The 19,120-nt window shown below is 52.7% G+C and overlaps 1 protein-coding gene across 1 annotated transcript; it reads left to right on the top strand.

Moving 5' to 3' along the window:
• Positions 1–7,959: 7,959 nt before the first annotated feature.
• On the top strand, positions 7,960–18,283 carry REN (renin). The gene is made up of 10 exons (XM_059063763.2): positions 7,960–8,051; positions 11,336–11,486; positions 12,043–12,166; positions 12,781–12,899; positions 13,870–14,066; positions 15,903–15,911; positions 16,454–16,573; positions 16,968–17,112; positions 17,401–17,499; positions 18,122–18,283. Exons 1-10 carry the CDS (start codon positions 7,972–7,974, stop codon positions 18,281–18,283), a joined length of 1,206 nt encoding a protein of 401 aa, XP_058919746.1. The 5' UTR covers positions 7,960–7,971.
• The last annotated feature ends 837 nt before the right edge of the window (positions 18,284–19,120 follow it).

Consider the following 19,120-nt stretch of genomic DNA (forward strand, 5'->3'; position numbering starts at 1 on the left):
TTACAGCAATATCAAATAGCTATAAAAATTTCTGAAGATGTGCTCTTAATTCCTAGACCTATGTCACTGCAGATGGGCAACCAACATTTTTCAGAGGGCCATGAGCTGACACCCACACTTTGAGTAGCACTGATCTAGGCCAGGGGAAGGCAGATGGCTTAAGTACCTTCCCCTTTCCCAGGGAAGTTTTTAGCCAGTCGGACAGCCTGATCTGGAAGAAGATGTCAACCACTGCCCCATCCACTGAGGTTTAAATAACACGTTAGCTCCACAGTCAGACCTCCACTGGGGTGATTGGCCACAACCACACTGAAGCCCCACTCCATGTGCAAGGAGTGTCAGCAGGGCACTGGGCCGTCCATCTGCCAACCCCCCCTCCCCGCCCCCCGCAAACCCTGGATGGGGCCAGTGCTTTATGTTCATCACTTCTCTACATACTTTGAACCACCCAGGGGGCTGAGCATGTATTAACCCCATTTTCACAAGTGAGAATCCTGAGGTTCAGAAAGATAAATATCTCACTCAAGGCACACAGCCAATGAGTGGCAAGCCATTTCAGGCTCCTGGCTTCCTCATTGCACTGTCACACCTCTCTGAGGTGGCAGGGTTTCCATCTGAGTCAGCTGTGGTGAACATCAGGGATGGTCAATCTGCCTTGGGGACATTTCCTGGGGCCCCCCAATAGCTGGGGAGTTTAAACTGCTGTAGGAAGGAGTAGAGCTTGTCAGTTGGGAAACTCCAGGAAATCTAGGCTTCTAAGCCCACAAGAAAACCCAGCCCTATTTGACAGCCTCATGCTATGTGTACCCTGCTTGGTTTTGGCTGTGCTGGGTCTTCGTTGCAGCGCGGGCTTCTCTCTAGTTGCAGCGCATGTGCTTATTTGCCCTGCGGCATTGGGAATTTAGTTCCCCAACCAGGGATCGAACCCACGTCCCCTGCATTAGAAGACAGATTCTTAGCCCCTGGACCACCAGGGAAGTCCCTACCTTGCTTGGTTTAGAATGGAAATGTTCTTTCCTAGAAGGATTGTGTGGTCCACCACCACTCCATGAAACACCAGTGTTCCACCCATTACAGAAACCAGGACTCCATAGAATGGAGGCAGAATCTTGTTGCTATGGCAATGAGATAGGCTGCTATGGGAACATGACAACCAGCTCTACCCCCATCTTTACTCTGAAACCGTCCTCCAGGATCTCTCAAATTATTGGTACTGCTGTGAGCTCATGTCCTAGCATGCATGACAGGGTGATGCTGTTGATATTTCATCCCCCAAACAGCCTGGGGTGTGTCTCTGTACCTCTGGGAGAGGGATCATAAACTCAACAGCTATTCTGTTAAGTGAGTTATTCTCCTATTCCCTGGACCAATCCTTTCTCTGATGAAGTCTATGCGTAGGAAGAAGCTAATGGATCTCTAAAATCTGCTCTTAGCCAACCTAATTTTACAAAATTTCCTGTGATCCCCCCTAACTTCTCCTCGTGATCTCAAGTTTAGGCAGATAGGAGGCAGGTGTGTGTGTGTGTGTGTGTGTTTTGCTTCAGGGGCAGGAGAGTGAAATGTGTTCTCTGGTATAAGAAGCAGGCCTGTGTGTGAGAAGGTATGTGTAAGAGGGGTAAATGTGAGAAACATACATGTGTCTGTGTGATGCTGTGTGTGGTGTGGCCCCTCTAACTACATTTCAGGCCTTACTAGCTCCCACTACAACCCAAGTGCTCTCCAGGATCTCTGTTCTAGCTGCTTCAGTGGGTAGCAGGAGAAGAGCTGGATCCACCTGTCCTGGTCTTCCTGCCCAGAAATGTGCCTGTGAGACTCCAGGCTTTGCAGTTCTTGACCCCATGTGCTGTGAAGGGATGGGGATCTCCATGGGATGAAGGGGTTTTTGGTTTCATGAGGCTCCCAGTCTGACTCTGAACTGATTGGAGGGAAGGTACAGGCTGTGAGGGGCCCCAGGGACTCCCATCTACCTTCCAAGACTTCTGGGTGGGCTCAGAGAGCTAGGGCACCAGAGCCCAAAGACTTGGAGGTAGGGCTGCCGAGGGGCTCTGAAACCCACTCCTTCTTGGGAACTCTAGACAGTCCCCAAGAGGCAAGAAACCAGGAGGACCTGGGCATCCTTCCCTGGGGAATGGGAGGTAGGAGCATCTCTTTCCATATTGCTTCCCTTTTGGTAAGTCTGTTGCACTAGTAGGAAAGTGGTCTCATGCCCCTAAGCAAAGGAATACGGAGGGTGGGGGAGGATGCAGGGGGATTTCTGCCTCTAGTGTCACTAGTAATATATTAACAAGCAATTTTTTAGTCCTGTAGTGTGCCAAGTACAGGGCCACTCCATTTCAACCTCACAACAACTGCAAGAGGTGGGCAGTATTCTTGGAGAAGTCAAGTGGTACGCCCAAGGTTGGCTGGCAAGTTAGAGAGCCCGGAGTGAGACTCTCACATTCTAATCCCAAGTATCATAATCTTCCTGCACACACTACAATCTTTCCTTTTTCTCTGGCCCTGCTGAGTGGCAGAGCCAGCCCTCTTCCTGAATGATTTGTCTTGGGGAGCAAGTCTCTGGCAGTCAGTGTAACTCCATCCCGATGCCTCTCCAACTTCTTTAATGACAACACAGGTGAGGTTACCAATCCCCAGAGCAGGTCTCCTCCCCTCCAACCTCCTGTTTTGGGGGCAGGCATCTGACTTTTGCCCCTGTCTGTCTCCTTTCTCTGGAAGCAGCTTCCCCAGGTCCAGACTTGGTCATAGGGAGGCAAAAGATGTCAAGTTCCAGGGGAGTTAGTATGCCCTTCCTTGCCCTTCTTCCATTTTAAAACATCAGAGCCCAACAGGCTTCCATACTCAGCTCAGAGCAGGGAGCCTGGAGGCCAGCAGGACTGGTTTTGGTTGTTGGGAAAGCCCGAGCAAAACAAAGAGCCCCCAGTTTCATCCTCTTCTCGGGTTTTGCTTACCTATATTTTCTCTATTATCTGTTCAATAGAGTCTTAACAACAGTCCCATCCGCATGTTACCTTCACAAAATGTTTCAAGGTACCACTTTTGACGCATTCATGTCTGCTCACACCCTAAGCCCCTTAAAAGATAGCAAAGGAACAAGAAAGGAATAAAGTCCCAAGGACAAAGAGGAGGAAAAGGAAACCACAGCAGATGAGAAATGACAACCAGATGTTGAAGATGGAAATTAGATGGAGGGCTTGGAAGAATGAAGGAAGCTACAACCTCAAAGCCAGCAAAAAGGTCTACTGAAGGGCCATAACTGACTCACCCCGAGGACCAAGTCTCGGTACTTGGAGCTACCTGGGATGAATTCTAGACTGAAGACAGGGGACTGGCTGGAAATCTCTACATGGAGAAGTTAGACTTCCTGAGTCCCCTATCTGCAGCTAACACAGCCTGGCTACCCTGCTCCCGCATGAGGAAGAAGCTAGAGGCTTTCTCTCTGGAGCATTCAGTAGAGACCTCTAGTCAGGGGGTCAAAAGCACAATCAGGATGGGGATAAAGAGAGTGTCTGAAAAGAGGGAAAAAAGAGAGTGGACTGTGTGAAAGTCTGCCTGGGTGAGCCTTTTCCCAGTTTCTTCTCAGAGTGCAGGGCACAAGGACCACCTCCCCCAATGGGAGAGAGAAAGCCCCAGAGAAAAGACCGACAGATACTGACATTGAAGGGTACCTACCTTTGTCCGTTTGGGCTGCTTTAACTAAGTACCACATACTGGGTGGCTTATAAACAACAGAAATTTATTTCTCACAGTTCTGGAGGCTGGGAATTCCAAAATCAAGGCACCCCGGATTCAGTGCCTGGTGAGGGCCCGCTTTCCGATTCATAGATGGCTATGCTTTTGTTGTATCCTCACATGGCAGAAAGGAGCAGGGAGATCTCAGGGGTGTCTTTTATAAGGGCTACTAATCCTATTCATGAGGGCTCCACCCTCATGACCTAATCACCCATGAAGGGCCCCCCACTTCCTAATATCGTCACATGGAAGGTTAGGATTTCAACATATGATTTTGGGGGGCACAAACGTTCAGTCTATGGCAGTGCTCCAGGGAAAATCTGCTCAAAGCCCCCATCTACAGTGGCGTACACCAGCTGTGAGCCTTGCCCCTGCACACCGAGTTTCTAGGCCCCTCCACCTGCCTGTCTTAACCCTGAATGGAGAGGCAAGTTGTCCCAGGAGCTTGAATAAAACCTCTAGTTTGGAAGAGAAGACCAAAGCAACAGAGAAACCAGAGACACCATAAAAAAAAAATTAGTCTGCCATTAATATCCTCAGAGGGCATAAGAGAAAATTTTGCACTCATAAAACAAGTAGCGGGGGCTTCCCTGGTAGCGCAGTGGTTGAGAATCTGCCTGCCAATGCAGGGGACACGGGTTTGAGCCCTGGTCTGGGACGGAGCGTAAGAGACAGAAATCCTTGATTACCATAAAAGAAGAAGAAATAATGAATAAAATTGAAAAATTAAGAAATGACAGTTTAAGCATAACCTTTAGGAATATGGACAACCATCAATAGCAAAATAGCTGAGAGAGTTGAAAGGTGTTGCCTCTGTATGTAGAGCAGGACTGGAGATGCTGGTTATCCTTAAAAGCCTCTGAGTTCTATTGGATTTTAAAACTAGAGTATTTATATGTGTCAATCCCAATCTCCCAATTCATCACACCACCACCACATATATACACTAATATGTATAAATGGGTAACTAATAAGAACCTGCTGTATAAAAAAATAAATAAAATAAAATTCAAACAAAAAAACCCCTGAGAGTATTTATTTTTCTGATAAAAAAGGAAAGCGAGAAGAAAGGAAGAAAGGGTTCCATTTTCTAGGAAATGTTCTCGGGATACAACCACTTCCCTATACTTCTGCTGGTGACACTCTAGCGCACAAACCCCTAACACCCTCGCATCAGAACCACGGCCCCTGCATCACCACCCCCCATACAGCACAAACACACACATCCTCCACTGAGCTGCTCCACCGTTACCCCTCCTCTGGAAAAGGGATCTTCCAGTTTAAGCTTTGTTTGATAATGAAACACAGTGCCCTGTGGGGAAAAGCAGTTTATTATGTTTCTAGCTTTCATGCCTCAGGATATGCTGTCTGGTCCCACTACATTGGGTGCATCTCATTTCACAGTACTCCTCTGACCAAGCTCTCCCACCAAGCCCCCCCCCGCCCCCTTGCCAATCCTGTCCTCCTCCCAGGTGCTTGTAGCTCCCAAGACCCGGGTGACCTGCCTTCAATTTTCCTGGGCCACCACTTGAGCAGGCCTCAGGTTGGGGTCACCCCAACCCTGTGGCTGAATTCCTGTTCCTCCAAGGCTCCCAGAAAACACAGTTAAGGACACTTGGTTCCCTGCAGCTCCACCCCGCAGCTCCAAGGTGCTCTCGGTCCCAGTCCCAATGCCTTCCAAGTAATTATTCCCTCTGGAGGGTCCACCCACACAAGGCAGCCCTGGCTGGTTATTAAACTCTGTTCTGGGTCTGTTTTTTCCTCTCAAGGTCCCAGCTGCTCATCTCCGCAAGCTCAGTGCTCCCATCTGATTGAAAAATTCCTCCCAGGAAACAGCTGGGCCCTCTGGGGTTGGGGAGTTAAGTGTGACTTAACTGGGGAGGAATACAGGTGAAGAAAAGAAGTGTCCATTTGTATCTTTTCTCCTGCTTTCCCGTTTGCTTTTCATGGACAGAAGCAGTGCCAGCCCAGAGATATTTAGCTCCCCAATTCCAAGCCTCAGTGAGTCTGACCTCTTTGCCAACTTCCCCAGGGCAGTGGCCATGGCAAGAACTTTCCACTAAACGAATGCTGGTGGAAATAAATCCATGCTCCTTTCAAAGTAGCAGAAATCAGGCTCTTGGTAGCACACAGCTTTCTCTCCCTCCACACTTCACCTCCGTTGGTCCCTCCCAGTCTTGATCACAATCCCAAATCTCCTTGGGATCATTATCCTGGAGCAGAGTGGGATTTGGGGGCATTTTTAGAGAAACCCTGAGCACCACTTACTTGTCTCCTGAGAGATTCCCAGAGCCCCAACCACCCCTCTGAATGTCCCTGCCCCCACCCCCACCCCACCCCCCACACACACACCCAGTGTGGAATCTGAAGAGAGAGGAGAGGACACGACCCAGGCGGGATTTATGCTTCTCCGGACTGGTTCTCACGTCATGGGTCTGCCCCAGGGGAAAGGGCAGGTGCGGCCCAGCCCCTCTCTCTGCCTCCGGCTCTGCTTCCCCGACCTCAGGTGACGCAGCCTGGGGCCTCGACGTGGGATCCTGGGGGGCTTCTGTGAGAAACACTGGACCCCTGGGCTGATGGGGCCTGCGAGATAACCTGGGAAGGGTCCCTACCCACGCGCCTTCCCTCTCACAGCCCAGGGCACTGGCAGGCCCAAGTTCAGAGGGAGATTCTCATGGAGTTCCACCCGTCTTCCAATCATCCTCACTCGACAGGGCAAATGGGGAGTAACGGGCTGGGCCACCTGGCAGGGAGTCAGGACACATAGAATCCTAAAAAATACTGGAGCTGACTGTCCCAGGGTCGGAGGTGACCCCATGCAGGGCATTCGCTCTCACTGGGTGCTGACTGCGCGACAGTCCTTCCTTAGGACGGAACTGAAACCGGATTCTTTCTCCCTGCCACCCTTTAAGGGCCTCAGCTCTGTACAATGAGGCTGTACAAACGGGTCTGACTCCAATTTCTGTGCAAGAACCTTCAAGGGCTTTATGACCCCTGGGGCTTCTCTCTCCCAGCTAAGCTTCTGCAGAGCTGCCTCCGCGAAGCTTCACGGCTTGATTTCAGGATCCCTGCTCACTCTGACTCGAGGTCACAGCCTTGATGGGATGTGGTACCCAGTGTCTGGTCTCAGGATCTGAGCCCCACAGGAGTTGAGGGGGTGGGCTGAGAGCAGCACGCGTGAGACGAGCAAGGAGCGGCTGGCCCTCCCGGCCTCTGAGCTGGAGTCATCAGGAGAAACAAGATACCATCGTTTCTGGGCCCTGTTACCCTCCCAGGGGCTGATTTCCTTGCCTCTCCTCTGGTCCCTGCAACTCTGGTCTATAGTTTGACAGTTGTGTCTTTCCTGGGGAAGTTATTCACTCTTCTTATTCACACTTGTACCCACTGCTGGTCCCAGGGTCAGTACTCACATGTGCTGCACCCACTGGCAGGAGACAGGGATGTGGGCAGGAAGGGCGTTTTCGAGCAGAAAGAGGAGGAGGGGTTGGAAGACCAGCTGCCCCACCTCCCCACATCCCCAGGGCTACCCTTCCCTTCCACCAATACTAGGTCAACTGAGGATGGACACACGCCCCCTGACCCTAGGTCCCTACTTCCAGAGCAAGGGCTGTGCTGCACTTTCCCATAAACAGCCACTGCCGACAGAGACTTGGAGGGAGGCAGCATCGAGGCCTCTGGGTCTGGCTCTGTCAGGGAACGAGCCAGGAGGGGTCACCCATGTTCCAGATGGGAGCACTGAGATGCAGCCTAGGAGAAGCTAGCTAGTCAGGGGCACAGCCAAGGTTAACCCAGAAGACAGAGCTACAAAGGCAAGGGGTGCGGGAGACTGGCTAAGGGTCTGGAAACCTGCGTTCCGTGCTTGTCCCAGCCCTGATCTTGTCCCCTAGCAGTGCTGTTTCTCATCAGCCTCTGTCTTCCCTGAGGGGTCACAGGGCCAGGTCTAGACAGGGCTACTGGCGTCACTGGGCACAGCCTTGCTTTCCCACAACCTTCCTTCCTCTGGCTCCCCTGCTCCGCGTCAGAAGCCTGATCACCCTTCACCCACGTAGCTCAGTCCCACGGAGGGATTTATTACTGGCTGCCCTGCCATCTGCCCCACGGTAATAAATTAGGGCAGAGCAGAACCGCAGCCATCCCAAGTGTGGAGCGTACAAAAGGAGAAGGGCTCTTCAGTGGATCCCAGAGAGAGCTGGGACCCAGGCAAAGCGTGGACCCAGGGGAGGCGTGGACCAGTGGAGCAGAATGCCTCGCTGGGGATTCCTGCTGGTGCTGTGGGGCTCCTGCACCTTCAGTCTCCCCGCAGACACTGGCACCTTCAGACGGTAACTGGGAGAGAGGGTGGCAGGGGAGAAGGGAGCCTCATTTTCCTAACACCTAGGCTTTCAGATATGTGATGTCACCCAGTCCTCACGACCAGGAGGGCAGCAAGGTTTATGGTTCCATTCAGAGAGGTCAGGTGACTCGCCCAATATAACACAGCCACAGCAGTGGCTAGTCAAGCCTGGAAGCAGTGTCTTCTGATCCCTGACCAGAGCTTTCACTTCCTGCATAGATCACCATGCTAGGCAGTGGGGGCACCCAGGGATGACTGAGACATACTCCCTGCCCCTCAGGAGCTCACAGCCTAATTACTAAGAAGGGCGCAGTACGGTTAAGTCTACCAGGGAAGCAGCACAACATAGTGATTAAATGCAAGGCTTCCAGAATTGGGTAGTCTTGGTTTAAATTCTGCTCCACTAGCAGAGCCAACTAGCTCTGGAACCACGGGCAAGACACTGAACCTCTCCAGGTCTCAGTTTACCATTTTTAAAACACCTATTTTACAGAGCTACTTTGAAGACTGAATGAGATATTGCATGTAAATCCCTCAGCCTGGTGCAGGCACGCTGTAAAAACCCAGCTGCTACCATACTCCAGGGTGGATTATCACAACTGTTAAAAGAAAGGCTTAAGGCAGCCCAAAGGTGGGAGGAGAGAGACCTAACATCCATGTTTGGTGCCAGGCCCTGTGGGAACAAGCAATTCTTCAAGGCTGCAAAAGGGGAGAGGCAGGGGGGTGGGGGGCCTGTGGAAAAAGGGTTTCAGGTTGGGGAGTGCAGATGGAACCAGAAGACCTGAAGGTAAGAGGGCAGGTTTTAATAACAGTAATAGTTGCTAAGTCTGTAAAATGCTGAGGAATTCACAGGATCGTTTCCCGTATCTCATCTCAAATCATCCCCCAAACAACTCAGCAGTCCCATTTTGCAGCTGGGGACACTGAGGCTCCTGGAGGTCACAAGTAAGAGGCTGAGCCTGGGCACACACTGGGCCTTTTGTTTCCAAAGCTGGTTTCCCCTGCTCCAAGGCTCATGGGGAGTAGCTGCTGGGTTGGGGGCATGGTGTGAGAGAGCGGGGGCGGCGGGCTTCCCAGCAGCAGCGTGTGCCTGAGAGCGGCCCTACCCTCAGGATAAAGGCGGGGAACGGTAGAAACATTCTCCCTTGTTCTCTTCAGAAAGAGAAGAATGGAATTGGGCCAAGGTGAAGAGGGAGTCAGGCTTTCAAAACATACTTACAGGAATTTTGCTACCTGCCATGTGCAGGACATGATGCAAGGCTCTTTGGGAGATCCAAACAGCAGACCCCATTCTCAAGGTGTGTCATTGCCTTTTGCATACGCAAATGCCTTTTACTTACCGAGCAGTGGGCAGCTTGCTTAATCTGCAAAGTGCTTCTCCGTGGTAGGTACTACCATTCAGTCCATTGTTACAGAGGAGTTAATGGGGGCTCAGAAAAAGCCCAGAGAGGTTAGGTAAATTGCTCAGAATCACGCTGGTAGGAAGGGATTCAAGCATGCCCCCACAACCACTATGCCCTCAGCACCAGGCAGCATGAGGCTGTGCAGTGCTGGCTGTGAGCACCCGGTGAAAGGTGAGGCCATTGTGGAGGGAGTTCACGGGGCAAGCTTCCCGGGACGGGGGTGCATGCCAGGCTTCCTAGGATGAACGTGCTGGGGTGTGGGGAGGGAAGGGGAAGGGGAGAAGGAAGGGACTTTCTAAAAGGAAAAAGGTAAAAGTAAAGGTCCAGAGCTGAGGTTGTTCATAGTAAATAGTGGAAAATGAGTCCTCCTTGGGGTCAAGCCTTCTCTGCCCCTCCATTTTCCCATCTGTAAAATGAGAATGGTAAAATTACCCAGCTCATGAGATGGCTGAGAATCAAAGAAGGTCATAATTGTGAAAATACTTTGTTGAAGAGCAGACTTTGTTATGAATTTGACGAGTCATTTCCATTAAAATAGTATACCGACAGGCATGAAAGTTGCCTTCATGTTTGTGGGCATTATGGGGTACACAGAATACACGGGGTGTGAGCGGGAAAGGAGAGTGCAAGTACAGGAAAAGAAAGAGGGATACTCCAGACACTGGGCTGCAACCCTGGGACCCCCCACCAACAGCTCAGGACATCCTCCAGCCTCTGGCACACAGTCTTCATGTCAGAGCCCAGGGGACCCTATATGGGAAACAGGGCCGATCACGCCACTTTGAATGTCTGCTCCATAGCTTCTGAGGCACCTCACTCCTTATCATAAAGTGAGGATAACGACAGCCAGCTTGCAGAGTCGTCATGAGGGTTACGTGGGTGGGGTGGCACGCACAGTGTTTGGCACTCATGTGGTGGCAGCTCAGGATGCTGTGAGTTTCCCAGGTCTAATTCTGCCTCCCAGCGCTGATAGGAAAGTGTCAGGACAAGAAGCCGAGGGACTGGGACTTAGGCTCCAGAAGGCACATCTTTCCAAGGACAGGCTGCACAGGCACTCTGGAGACGCCCACCTCTCCCTCACCGCACCCAGTTCAGTCGGTCCACTCCACCTCACGGTCCTGGCTGGGAGCCTGCCTGCAGCATCCCACAGCCCCCACGGGCCACTGAGGATGTCTGCTGCCACCTGCAGGCCCCATGTGGCACTGCCCCCTCCTGCCCAGCCTTAAGAGGGGCACTCCCAGCCTTCAACTCCTTAGAGGGGTAGTCAGTGCTGTTTCCTCCTCGTCTCCTGGCCTGCTGGAGCTCCTTGAAGGCAGTGATGATCTTTATATCTCCAGTATCCAGCACGGTGCAGGCACAGAGCAGGTGTTCAACCTGTGATTATGGAATGAATGAATGAACAAATGGCCTTGCAGTGATAAGGATCAAAATTAGAAGACAGGGGCTTCCCTGGTGGCGCAGTGGTTGAGAGTCCGCCTGCCGATGCAGGGGACACGGGTTCGTGCCCTGGTCTGGGAAGATCCCACATGCCGCGGAGTGGCTGGGCCCGTGAGCCATGGCCGCTGAGCCTGCACGTCCGGAGCTTGTGCTCCACGACGGAGAGGCCACAACAATGAGGCCCGCATACCGCAAAAAAAAAAAAAAAAAAAAAAATTAGAAGACAGAAGGAGTTAGTTGAGGGTTATTTACTACCAGCGTAGGTGACCATGGAGGTTTGTAAATTCTCCTTTAGAGGGCTAAGGGCTCAAGAGTGATTCTTAGGTGCCTGGGCTAAGGTTAGGGGTAGTTGTGTCAGAAGTTTCCAGAACTCTACCGTTATTATGGGGCAGGACAGAGCCCTTCTACTTTTTCTTACTCCGTCATGGGCCAGGATCTTCCTCAAGAAAATGCCCTCCGTCTGGGAAATCCTGAAGGAGCGAGGCGTGGACGTGGCCAGGCTGGGCGCTGAGTGGAGCCAGCTCACCAAGACACCCTCCTTTGGCAACCGCAGCTCCCCCGTGGTGCTCACCAACTACCTGGATGTGAGTGCCCAGCTCGGTCCCTTGGCCCCCACCACCTGCCCTCTCCTTTTTCTCTTGGGCCTAAGGCTTTCTTTGCCCTTTTTGAGCACCTCACGCAATTCCCATTTCACAGCTGGAAAGCCTGAGGCACAGAGGGTAGGAAGGAGCCCAGAGGCAGGGTCAGGTTTGGAACTCAGGAATCCAGGTTCTGGGCCCCAAGCCCAGGTGTCAGGGGTGGGCAGGAGGGGTGTATGACCTCAGATGCAGGTTTCTGTGACCAGGCTCAGTGCAGCTTGACTACTTACTGCATCAGAGGTTCCTTAAGGCTTGGGGCACCTTCCTGCTTCATTTGCAGTACTTTTATTTTGCCTTCTTGTCTCACCGAGCCTCCCACTTCCTGGGAAGTCATAAGACAGTGCTAAGCCTCCCACCCCATCCCTGCTGGAAAATGGAAGCCCAGAGAGGCCGCCTGATCTGCCTCATCTGGCCCCAAGTGCCAAAGGGGGTATCAGGCAAGACCCCAAGGCCCAAGTCACCCCAAGCCCCTCAAGCCACCTCTTTCGTTTCATCCCTGCAGACCCAGTACTATGGCGAGATCAGCATCGGCACCCCACCACAGACCTTCAAAGTCATCTTTGACACGGGCTCAGCCAACCTCTGGGTGCCATCCACCAAATGTAGCCCTCTCTACACGGCCTGTGGTGAGACCCGACACCTGGGGTGCCTCCTCAAAGCCCCTGCCCTGTCATGCTTAGGCAGTCCCACCTCACACCCAGTTAAATCCCTCCTGCTACCACTTGAGCTGCTTCCTCTCCGCCTCTGTTCTCACTGCCCCTGAGAAGAGAGAAGAAGAAAATGTCCCCCATTTTTCTTATATGGCCACCAAGGTTAAAAAAAAAAAAAAAAAAAAAAGCAGGCTTCAGGAGCCTCCAGCCCACCCAAAAAGCCATTTCTCACTCCTCCTGAGATTGGGAGAGGACTGAATTCTCAGACCCATCCCAGGCTCCTGGGCTCTGCCGTCCTTACCCTCAGTGAACTTACTAAATGCTTACTCTGACCGGAATCTTCTCCCCACCCTAGTATTAGCAATTACTTTAAAATACTTCATTTGGGACAAAATTCTCAGAGATATGAGCACATTACAGGGGCTCAAGATACACAGTCCTCGATTGATGAAACACATTTTCCAAGCCTCCAAGCTCAGGGCCACCCTGTCTCGGCACTTCAGGCCTCAGCACATGGGCCATACCCAGCGCCTGCCCTCGAGAACCCTGCCTGGGCCTCCCTTGGCCCTGAGCCTATGTCTCCCTGCCAGAGATTCACAGCCTCTACGACTCCTCGGAATCCTCCAGCTATGTGGAGAATGGGACGGAATTCACCATCCACTATGGATCTGGGAAGGTCAAAGGCTTCCTGAGCCAGGACCTGGTGACTGTAAGTGAAGCCATCCCAGGTCATCTGACCTCCTGCCCTTCTTGTCCCTAGACGTTTCCTGCCACCCTAGGGCCTGTGGTTGGGGAAGGTGCAGGCCAGTCCACCTTGGAGCCCGGAGAGCTGAAGAACACCCACCTCTGCTACTTCTCTCCAGAGCTGCAAAGCACCTGGGGCAGAGCAGACCTGAGCTCCTGGCTCAACCTGGGTGATTTGTAAAGGCCTTTCCATCTAATGCACTCATAGGGTCTGTCCTGAGCCCCACAGCCTGCAGTCACGTAACCTGCCTGAGGTCACCCAGCTCTGACTGGGCTCTTAATTAGACCCTAGACTGAAATCCAGAGTCAGAGTCAGGGTCAGGGGTATTGTCATCCTTATGGTCAGCAACACTTTGGGAGTCAGGCTTAGGTTTTAAGGTCATAGTTGAGTTTAGAGTTTGGGATTAAGGTCAGTCATGGTTTTCATTGTCACTTGGCCTGTGTCTGACCCTCCTCCATTTCTGGGTTTCTCCAGCTACTGCTCTGACAGAGTTAGGGGAAGGGTACATATGGAACTGAGAGGAAATCAGTGTGAGCCCTTACTCCCCCTTGTCTGTGACATTAGGGAAAAAGAATCATGAAGGGCAGGCCTGGCTGTGCTGGAGAAATCCTCGGCCCATCATGGGGGTAGGGGACCAAAACCCAGTCCTGCCTATGTGAAAGCTGGGCCACTGGGGAGCTCCTGGCATCTTTTCTACTACTGCTTGGCAATACCACCTTCTCAGCCTCTGCCCCTTTCAGTCCCTCTGGACTCTGACGCCTACATGTTTATTAGGAGAAGTGATATGCATGTAGTGTTGATGAAATGGTCTTACCCCAGATCGTCACACCCTGGGGCCTGTGTGTGCCCGGGGGCCCCAGTATGGAAGCCTAGACCAGACCCTGGCCAGGGTACAGGCCATGGGCTTGGTCTCCTCTGGTCCTTCCTCCAACAGGTGGGCGGAATCACCGTCACACAGACGTTTGGAGAGGTCACAGAGCTGCCCCTGATACCTTTCATGCTGGCCAAGTTTGATGGTGTTCTGGGCATGGGCTTCCCCGCACAGGCCATTGGGGGGGTCACCCCCGTCTTTGACCACATCCTCTCCCAAAGGGTGCTGAAGGAGGACGTCTTCTCTGTCTACTACAGCAGGTAGGCCTGGACTCCAGGGGCAGAGGCAGGGAGAGGGAAGGAGGCAGGAGAGCTGGGAGAGTAGGAAGAGAGTCCTGGGCCAGGATTTTGATGTATTCAGGATCAGGTGGTATTCAAGCCATATCTAGAGCTATATTATCCAATATGGAAGCCAATGCTTAAATTAAAATTAATTAAAATTATGCATTCAAATCCTTAATCACACTACAGATTTCAAGTACTCAGCAGCCACAGGGACTAGTGGCTACCACTTTGGATAGTACAGGTGTAGCACATTTCCATCTTTGTGGAAAGTTCTTTTACTTCCTGTTCAGTCAGCACTGCTCTAGACCAAGAGGAGAATGCAGAGTGGGGGTGATGGGAAGTAAGGCATTGCCGTGACTGGCGGACCTCCCTGTAAGGGCCCTGGCTTCTCTCACATAGACAGCTGATTTCATTCATTCATTCATCCCTTCATTTATCTGCTCATCCACTGATTCAACAAATATTGGGCGCTGATATGACAAGCATTGTGCGAGGCTCTGGGGGTACAGCCATGAACACAGTGTACAAGACAGAGTCTCTGCCCTCACAGAGCTTACAGTCTGGCAGGGAGGACAAGAAACATTACAATGCGACGGGCAACAACAGGGGACATGAGGCTGAAAACCCATGCTTTCAACTCTAGGCTGAGCTTATGTGCAGTTCAGCCAGTCTTGGGGAAGCTGCTATCAGCTGTTGAGCAGAAATGTGATCTGCTCTCAGCTGCCGGGTATGAACTGGAGACAAGAGATCATAAGGGTGAGAAAAGGAGGCCAGTAGCAGTGAGGACAGAGGGGAGGGTCAGTGTCCAGAGAAATCACAGAGATGAAATGAAAAGGAGTGTCTGGTTTGATGAGAGAAAGGGAGGGAATTGAGAAAAGGCCACCAATTGGCTGTGAGGGGCAGTCTTGGGAAGAGGTGTTGTAGAGGCCAGGCAAGGGCAGATGGCAAGCAGTGAAGAGGTGGATGTGCGTCAGGAAGGCAAAGGCAGATGTAGGCTGCCCTGAGAAATTCGTCAAGGGAGGGAATGCCAGGTGGGGTGCAGACAGAGCTGCACAGAGAAGCAGGGAAAAGAAGGGTGGGTGTTTTTAAATGCTGGAGGATGCCTGAGTATGCTTGCAGGTGGAGGAAGAAGCCAGTGGAAAGTGAGAGGTTGAAAATGTGGGAAAAAAGAGGAGATAACTGAGGGTATAGGAGTCTGGAGGCCATGGAAGGGAGTAGGATTCCAGCAAACAGGAGGAAGGCGGGCCTTGTTGAGGAGAGGGCCTGCCTCTTCCTCTACACTGGGATGAGAAGGAGGGAACATCCAGAGAGATCTTGAAGTGCCGGGAGAGACGCAGAGGTAAATTGTGCTAGCACATGTGCATATGTACTGGATTTATAAAAATGCAACTAGCTGCACTTGCACCAATGACGTGCAAGCTACACGCTGTGCACCCATGTGCATGCACACTTGCCTTCTACTATGAATGCTGGAAAATCCCATCTCTCTCTCTCTCTCTCTCTCTTTGTCTCTCTGTCTCTGCCTCTGTCTCTCTCTCTCACACACACACATAGAGGAAACCAGCCCTAAGGTAGGCCCTGAGCTTTGGGAGGCATCATGCCACCTGGAGGAGAGGAAAGCAAGGGGCATCCGCTTTGGATTGGGCACCAGGACCCCTGGTTCCAGTCCTCCACTCAGGCAAGTGACTTCACCTCCTGGTGACTCCATTGCCTGTAGGGTAAAAAGAGTGTGTAATACCCACACTGCCAAACAGTCTGGCGGGGCTCACCTGAAACAAACTCTTCCTTTCTGCTGTGTCTCTTTCCTTGCAGAAATTCCAAGTAAGGAGATGGAACCCCACCCCCCCAACTTGGCTCTGACCCTCCAGAGCACCTGGCCCAGAATCACACATGCCTCCTGCCCAAAACTCACCTCAGGAGGCCCAGGCTCTGCTGGATGCCCAAGTTCTCTGCTCCTTCTTCCTGCTCTCCTCATGTCCCTGCCCAGCCCCACCCGACAGCCCCCAGAGGCCCATCCCATTTCCCGTGCACCTGCTCAGCACACAGCTGCCCGAACCCAAGTGACGGTGGGGCTGATTTGTGTCTTGTTTGCTTTCTACTCACTGTCCGTGTGCCTGTTCCTTCTCTGTGACCTCTCTGGGGGTGCTTTCTTGGGCGCAGCCAGACTCTCCTGGAACCACCTCTGACTGGGCTTGGGAAGGGGCAAGAAAGGTGGTGAAGCGGCATGTTCTGCAGCTCCCTAGCCTTGCCATCTGCCCTGCCTTCTTCTGCCCCACCCTGCACCTGTGCCCAACTTCCCTCATTGCTGGGGTTACTGAGTCTCGAGGTTGTGGGTCTCCAAGAGCCTCTGATCTTCCCTTTAGGAATTCCCACTTGCTGGGGGGAGAGATCGTGCTGGGAGGCAGCGACCCCCAGTATTACCAAGAGAATTTCCACTACGTGAGCGTCAGCAAGACTGGCTCCTGGCAGATCAGAATGAAAGGGTCAGGAATCCTCAACCCTCCTCACTCTCTAAAAATGCTGCTGCTGCTGTGGGTGGAGTCTGGAAGGGGCAGGGTTACCATCCTGCCCTCTCTCCTAACGTGGCCGCTTCTTAAGGTCCGGCCAATACTTGCTTTCTGCCTGCTTTGTCCAGGGGTGGGGAACACTGAGTTACATGGTTCAGAGGGGAGGGGGCCTACTGAGAGGAAGCGGAGGGTCACTAAGCCACATGCCGAGGGAGGGGGCAGCACCTTTCTTCTTCCAGCTCGCGCATTACCCCTCCTTCACTGCATCACTGGACCACCAGCACTCCCTCCCATCATCTGCCCTCACTCAGGAAAGCTATGCAGCCTGGTGGTGCCCCATCTGTCTGTCTGACTGTGTGGCCTCCCACAGGGTGTCTGTGAGGTCGACCACTTTGCTTTGTGAGGAGGGCTGCATGGTAGTGGTGGATACCGGTGCATCTTACATTTCGGGTCCCACCAGCTCCTTAAGGCTGCTCATGGAGACCCTGGGGGCCAAGGAGCTGAGCACAGATGAAGTAAGGAGCTGGCAGGGTGGGCGCTAGGGGTGGGGGGGAGCACCACCTGGTCCAGGCCCCCAAATGACCCTAGGAAACATCTGGTCCCAAATGAGACCATTTCAGGCCTTCCTCTCCTGCCTCTCACACTCTTCCCGTGTGTGGCTTGGTCCCTGGGAGAGGGGACTGGGGACTTGGGGACTGTGCCTAGCCCTCTCCAGGAGAAGGGCCAGGCCACAGGCACGGGGCTGTGTCTGCTGGGGGACCTCCCACACTCAAAGGGGCTCCCTTGACCCTCCCCACCGCCAGTACGTCGTGAACTGTAACCAGGTGCCCACGCTCCCTGACATCTCCTTCCACCTCGGAGGCAGAGCCTACACGCTCACCAGTGCGGACTATGTATTACAGGTGAGACTCTAGGCTGCCCCTCGGCAACAGGGAGGAAAGGTGGGCAGGGGCCCTCAAAAAGAGACAGGTCATTATGCACAGATTACCTGCTAGACCAGTTGTTCTCAAACTTGGCTGCTCATTCGGGTCACCTGGGAGCTTTTAAAAATCCCAGTAATAAGCCACATCCCATACCTATTGATACTTCTGGGGGTGGTACCCGGGCATCAATGTTTTCAAAACTCCCCAGGTGATTCCAACTTGCAGCCCAACTTGGGGATCACTGTGCTCATCTGATCTCCATTCTCATCAAATGCCTCCAGTAATGTTATGCTCCTATACTCTCACCTGCTTTTTATATTCAGTGGGTTTAGAGGTGTTAAATACCTTGCCTAGGACCAGAAGCTCTGCCAGACTGTAAGCTCCTGAAGGCAGTGCTGTGCCTGATGCATTGTTAGCAGCACCCAGCTCAGTGCCTGCATCTCGGAGGGGTGCGATCCATGATGGTTCAAAGGGCCAGGATGTGATGGAGGCCCGGTGTGGATGGGGGACTGGTGGGGGGGATGTTGCTGAGGATGGCTGCTGGAGTCAGGCAACGCGGTTATCAGCTGGGCAGTGGGGAAACCCTCTTGCTTACTGCCAGGACCCCTACAATAGTGATGATCTGTGTACACTGGCCCTCCATGGTCTGGACGTCCCACCACCCACGGGGCCAGTCTGGGTCCTGGGTGCCAGCTTCATCCGCAAGTTCTACACGGAGTTTGATCGGCGTAACAATCGCATTGGCTTTGCCCTGGCCCGCTGAGGCCCTCTGCTGCCCTGCAGGTCCTGGCCTCAGCTCTAGCCCAGAGCTAGAGCACTCTCTGGGACTCTCCAACCCCTGCCTGTGCTTGTGCCCTCACTCAGGGGCATGGAGCACCTCCTGGATGTGCGCCCTGCCCCCAGCACCAGCTCTTCCCTACTTTGAGGACAAATAGAATAAAGACTTCATGTTCACAACCCCACTGTACCTGGGTTCACTAGGGTTTGAAACAGAGGGAAGCACAACCAAGAGATCATGTGCAGACAGGAACGTGACAGAATGACAAACTATACGTTCACTCACAAGCACAGGTTCCTGCGTGCAGGGCTGATGACATCCATCTGACATCAGCGGAGTTCGAGTGGAGTTGAAGGTTCACACAACCTTGGGTGGGAAGTTTGCAGAGAGCCAGCCCCTTGAGGACCAGGACTAACGCTGTGGCAGTGGACTGTGGGCCAGAAATATGGTCCCAGTTCATGGAAGCCAACCTCAAGCTCAGGCTTCTGCGCTCAGGCACTGCAACCCCCCACCCCACATAGCCATTTACCCATGCAGTCTAAGGCACCAAGACCTAAAAATGTAGAACACCAGAGATCCGACCGATGCTCCCTTTTTACATGTGGAGAAACTGAGGCTCAGAGAATGAAAGCATTTGGCCAAGAGTGCTCAGTGAAGTGTGAAAAATCAAGACTAGAAGGCTGCCCGTCTGACTCAGGTCTGGGGGCTTCCCACCTTTCCACATACAGTTGTACCTTCACAGGTTCAGGGCTTCACCCACCCTGGTACGGGGCCAGGTGCACAAGCACACACATGTATGCACTGCTGGCCTCCATCTCGCAA

Source organism: Kogia breviceps, chromosome 1 (assembly GCF_026419965.1).
Source record: "Kogia breviceps isolate mKogBre1 chromosome 1, mKogBre1 haplotype 1, whole genome shotgun sequence".
In the NCBI taxonomy this organism is placed as follows: domain Eukaryota; kingdom Metazoa; phylum Chordata; class Mammalia; order Artiodactyla; family Physeteridae; genus Kogia; species Kogia breviceps.

What these genes read in the sequence shown, in the direction of transcription:
- REN (XM_059063763.2), top strand. Translation starts at nt 7,972, where the DNA reads ATGCCTCGCTGGGGATTCCTGCTGGTGCTGTGGGGCTCCTGCACCTTC. An exon ending in TGCTCACCAACTACCTGGAT is followed by an intron (nt 11,487 to 12,042) that starts GTGAGTGCCCAG and finishes TCATCCCTGCAG; the next exon opens with ACCCAGTACTATGGCGAGAT. An exon ending in CCCTCTCTACACGGCCTGTG is followed by an intron (nt 12,167 to 12,780) that starts GTGAGACCCGAC and finishes TCTCCCTGCCAG; the next exon opens with AGATTCACAGCCTCTACGAC.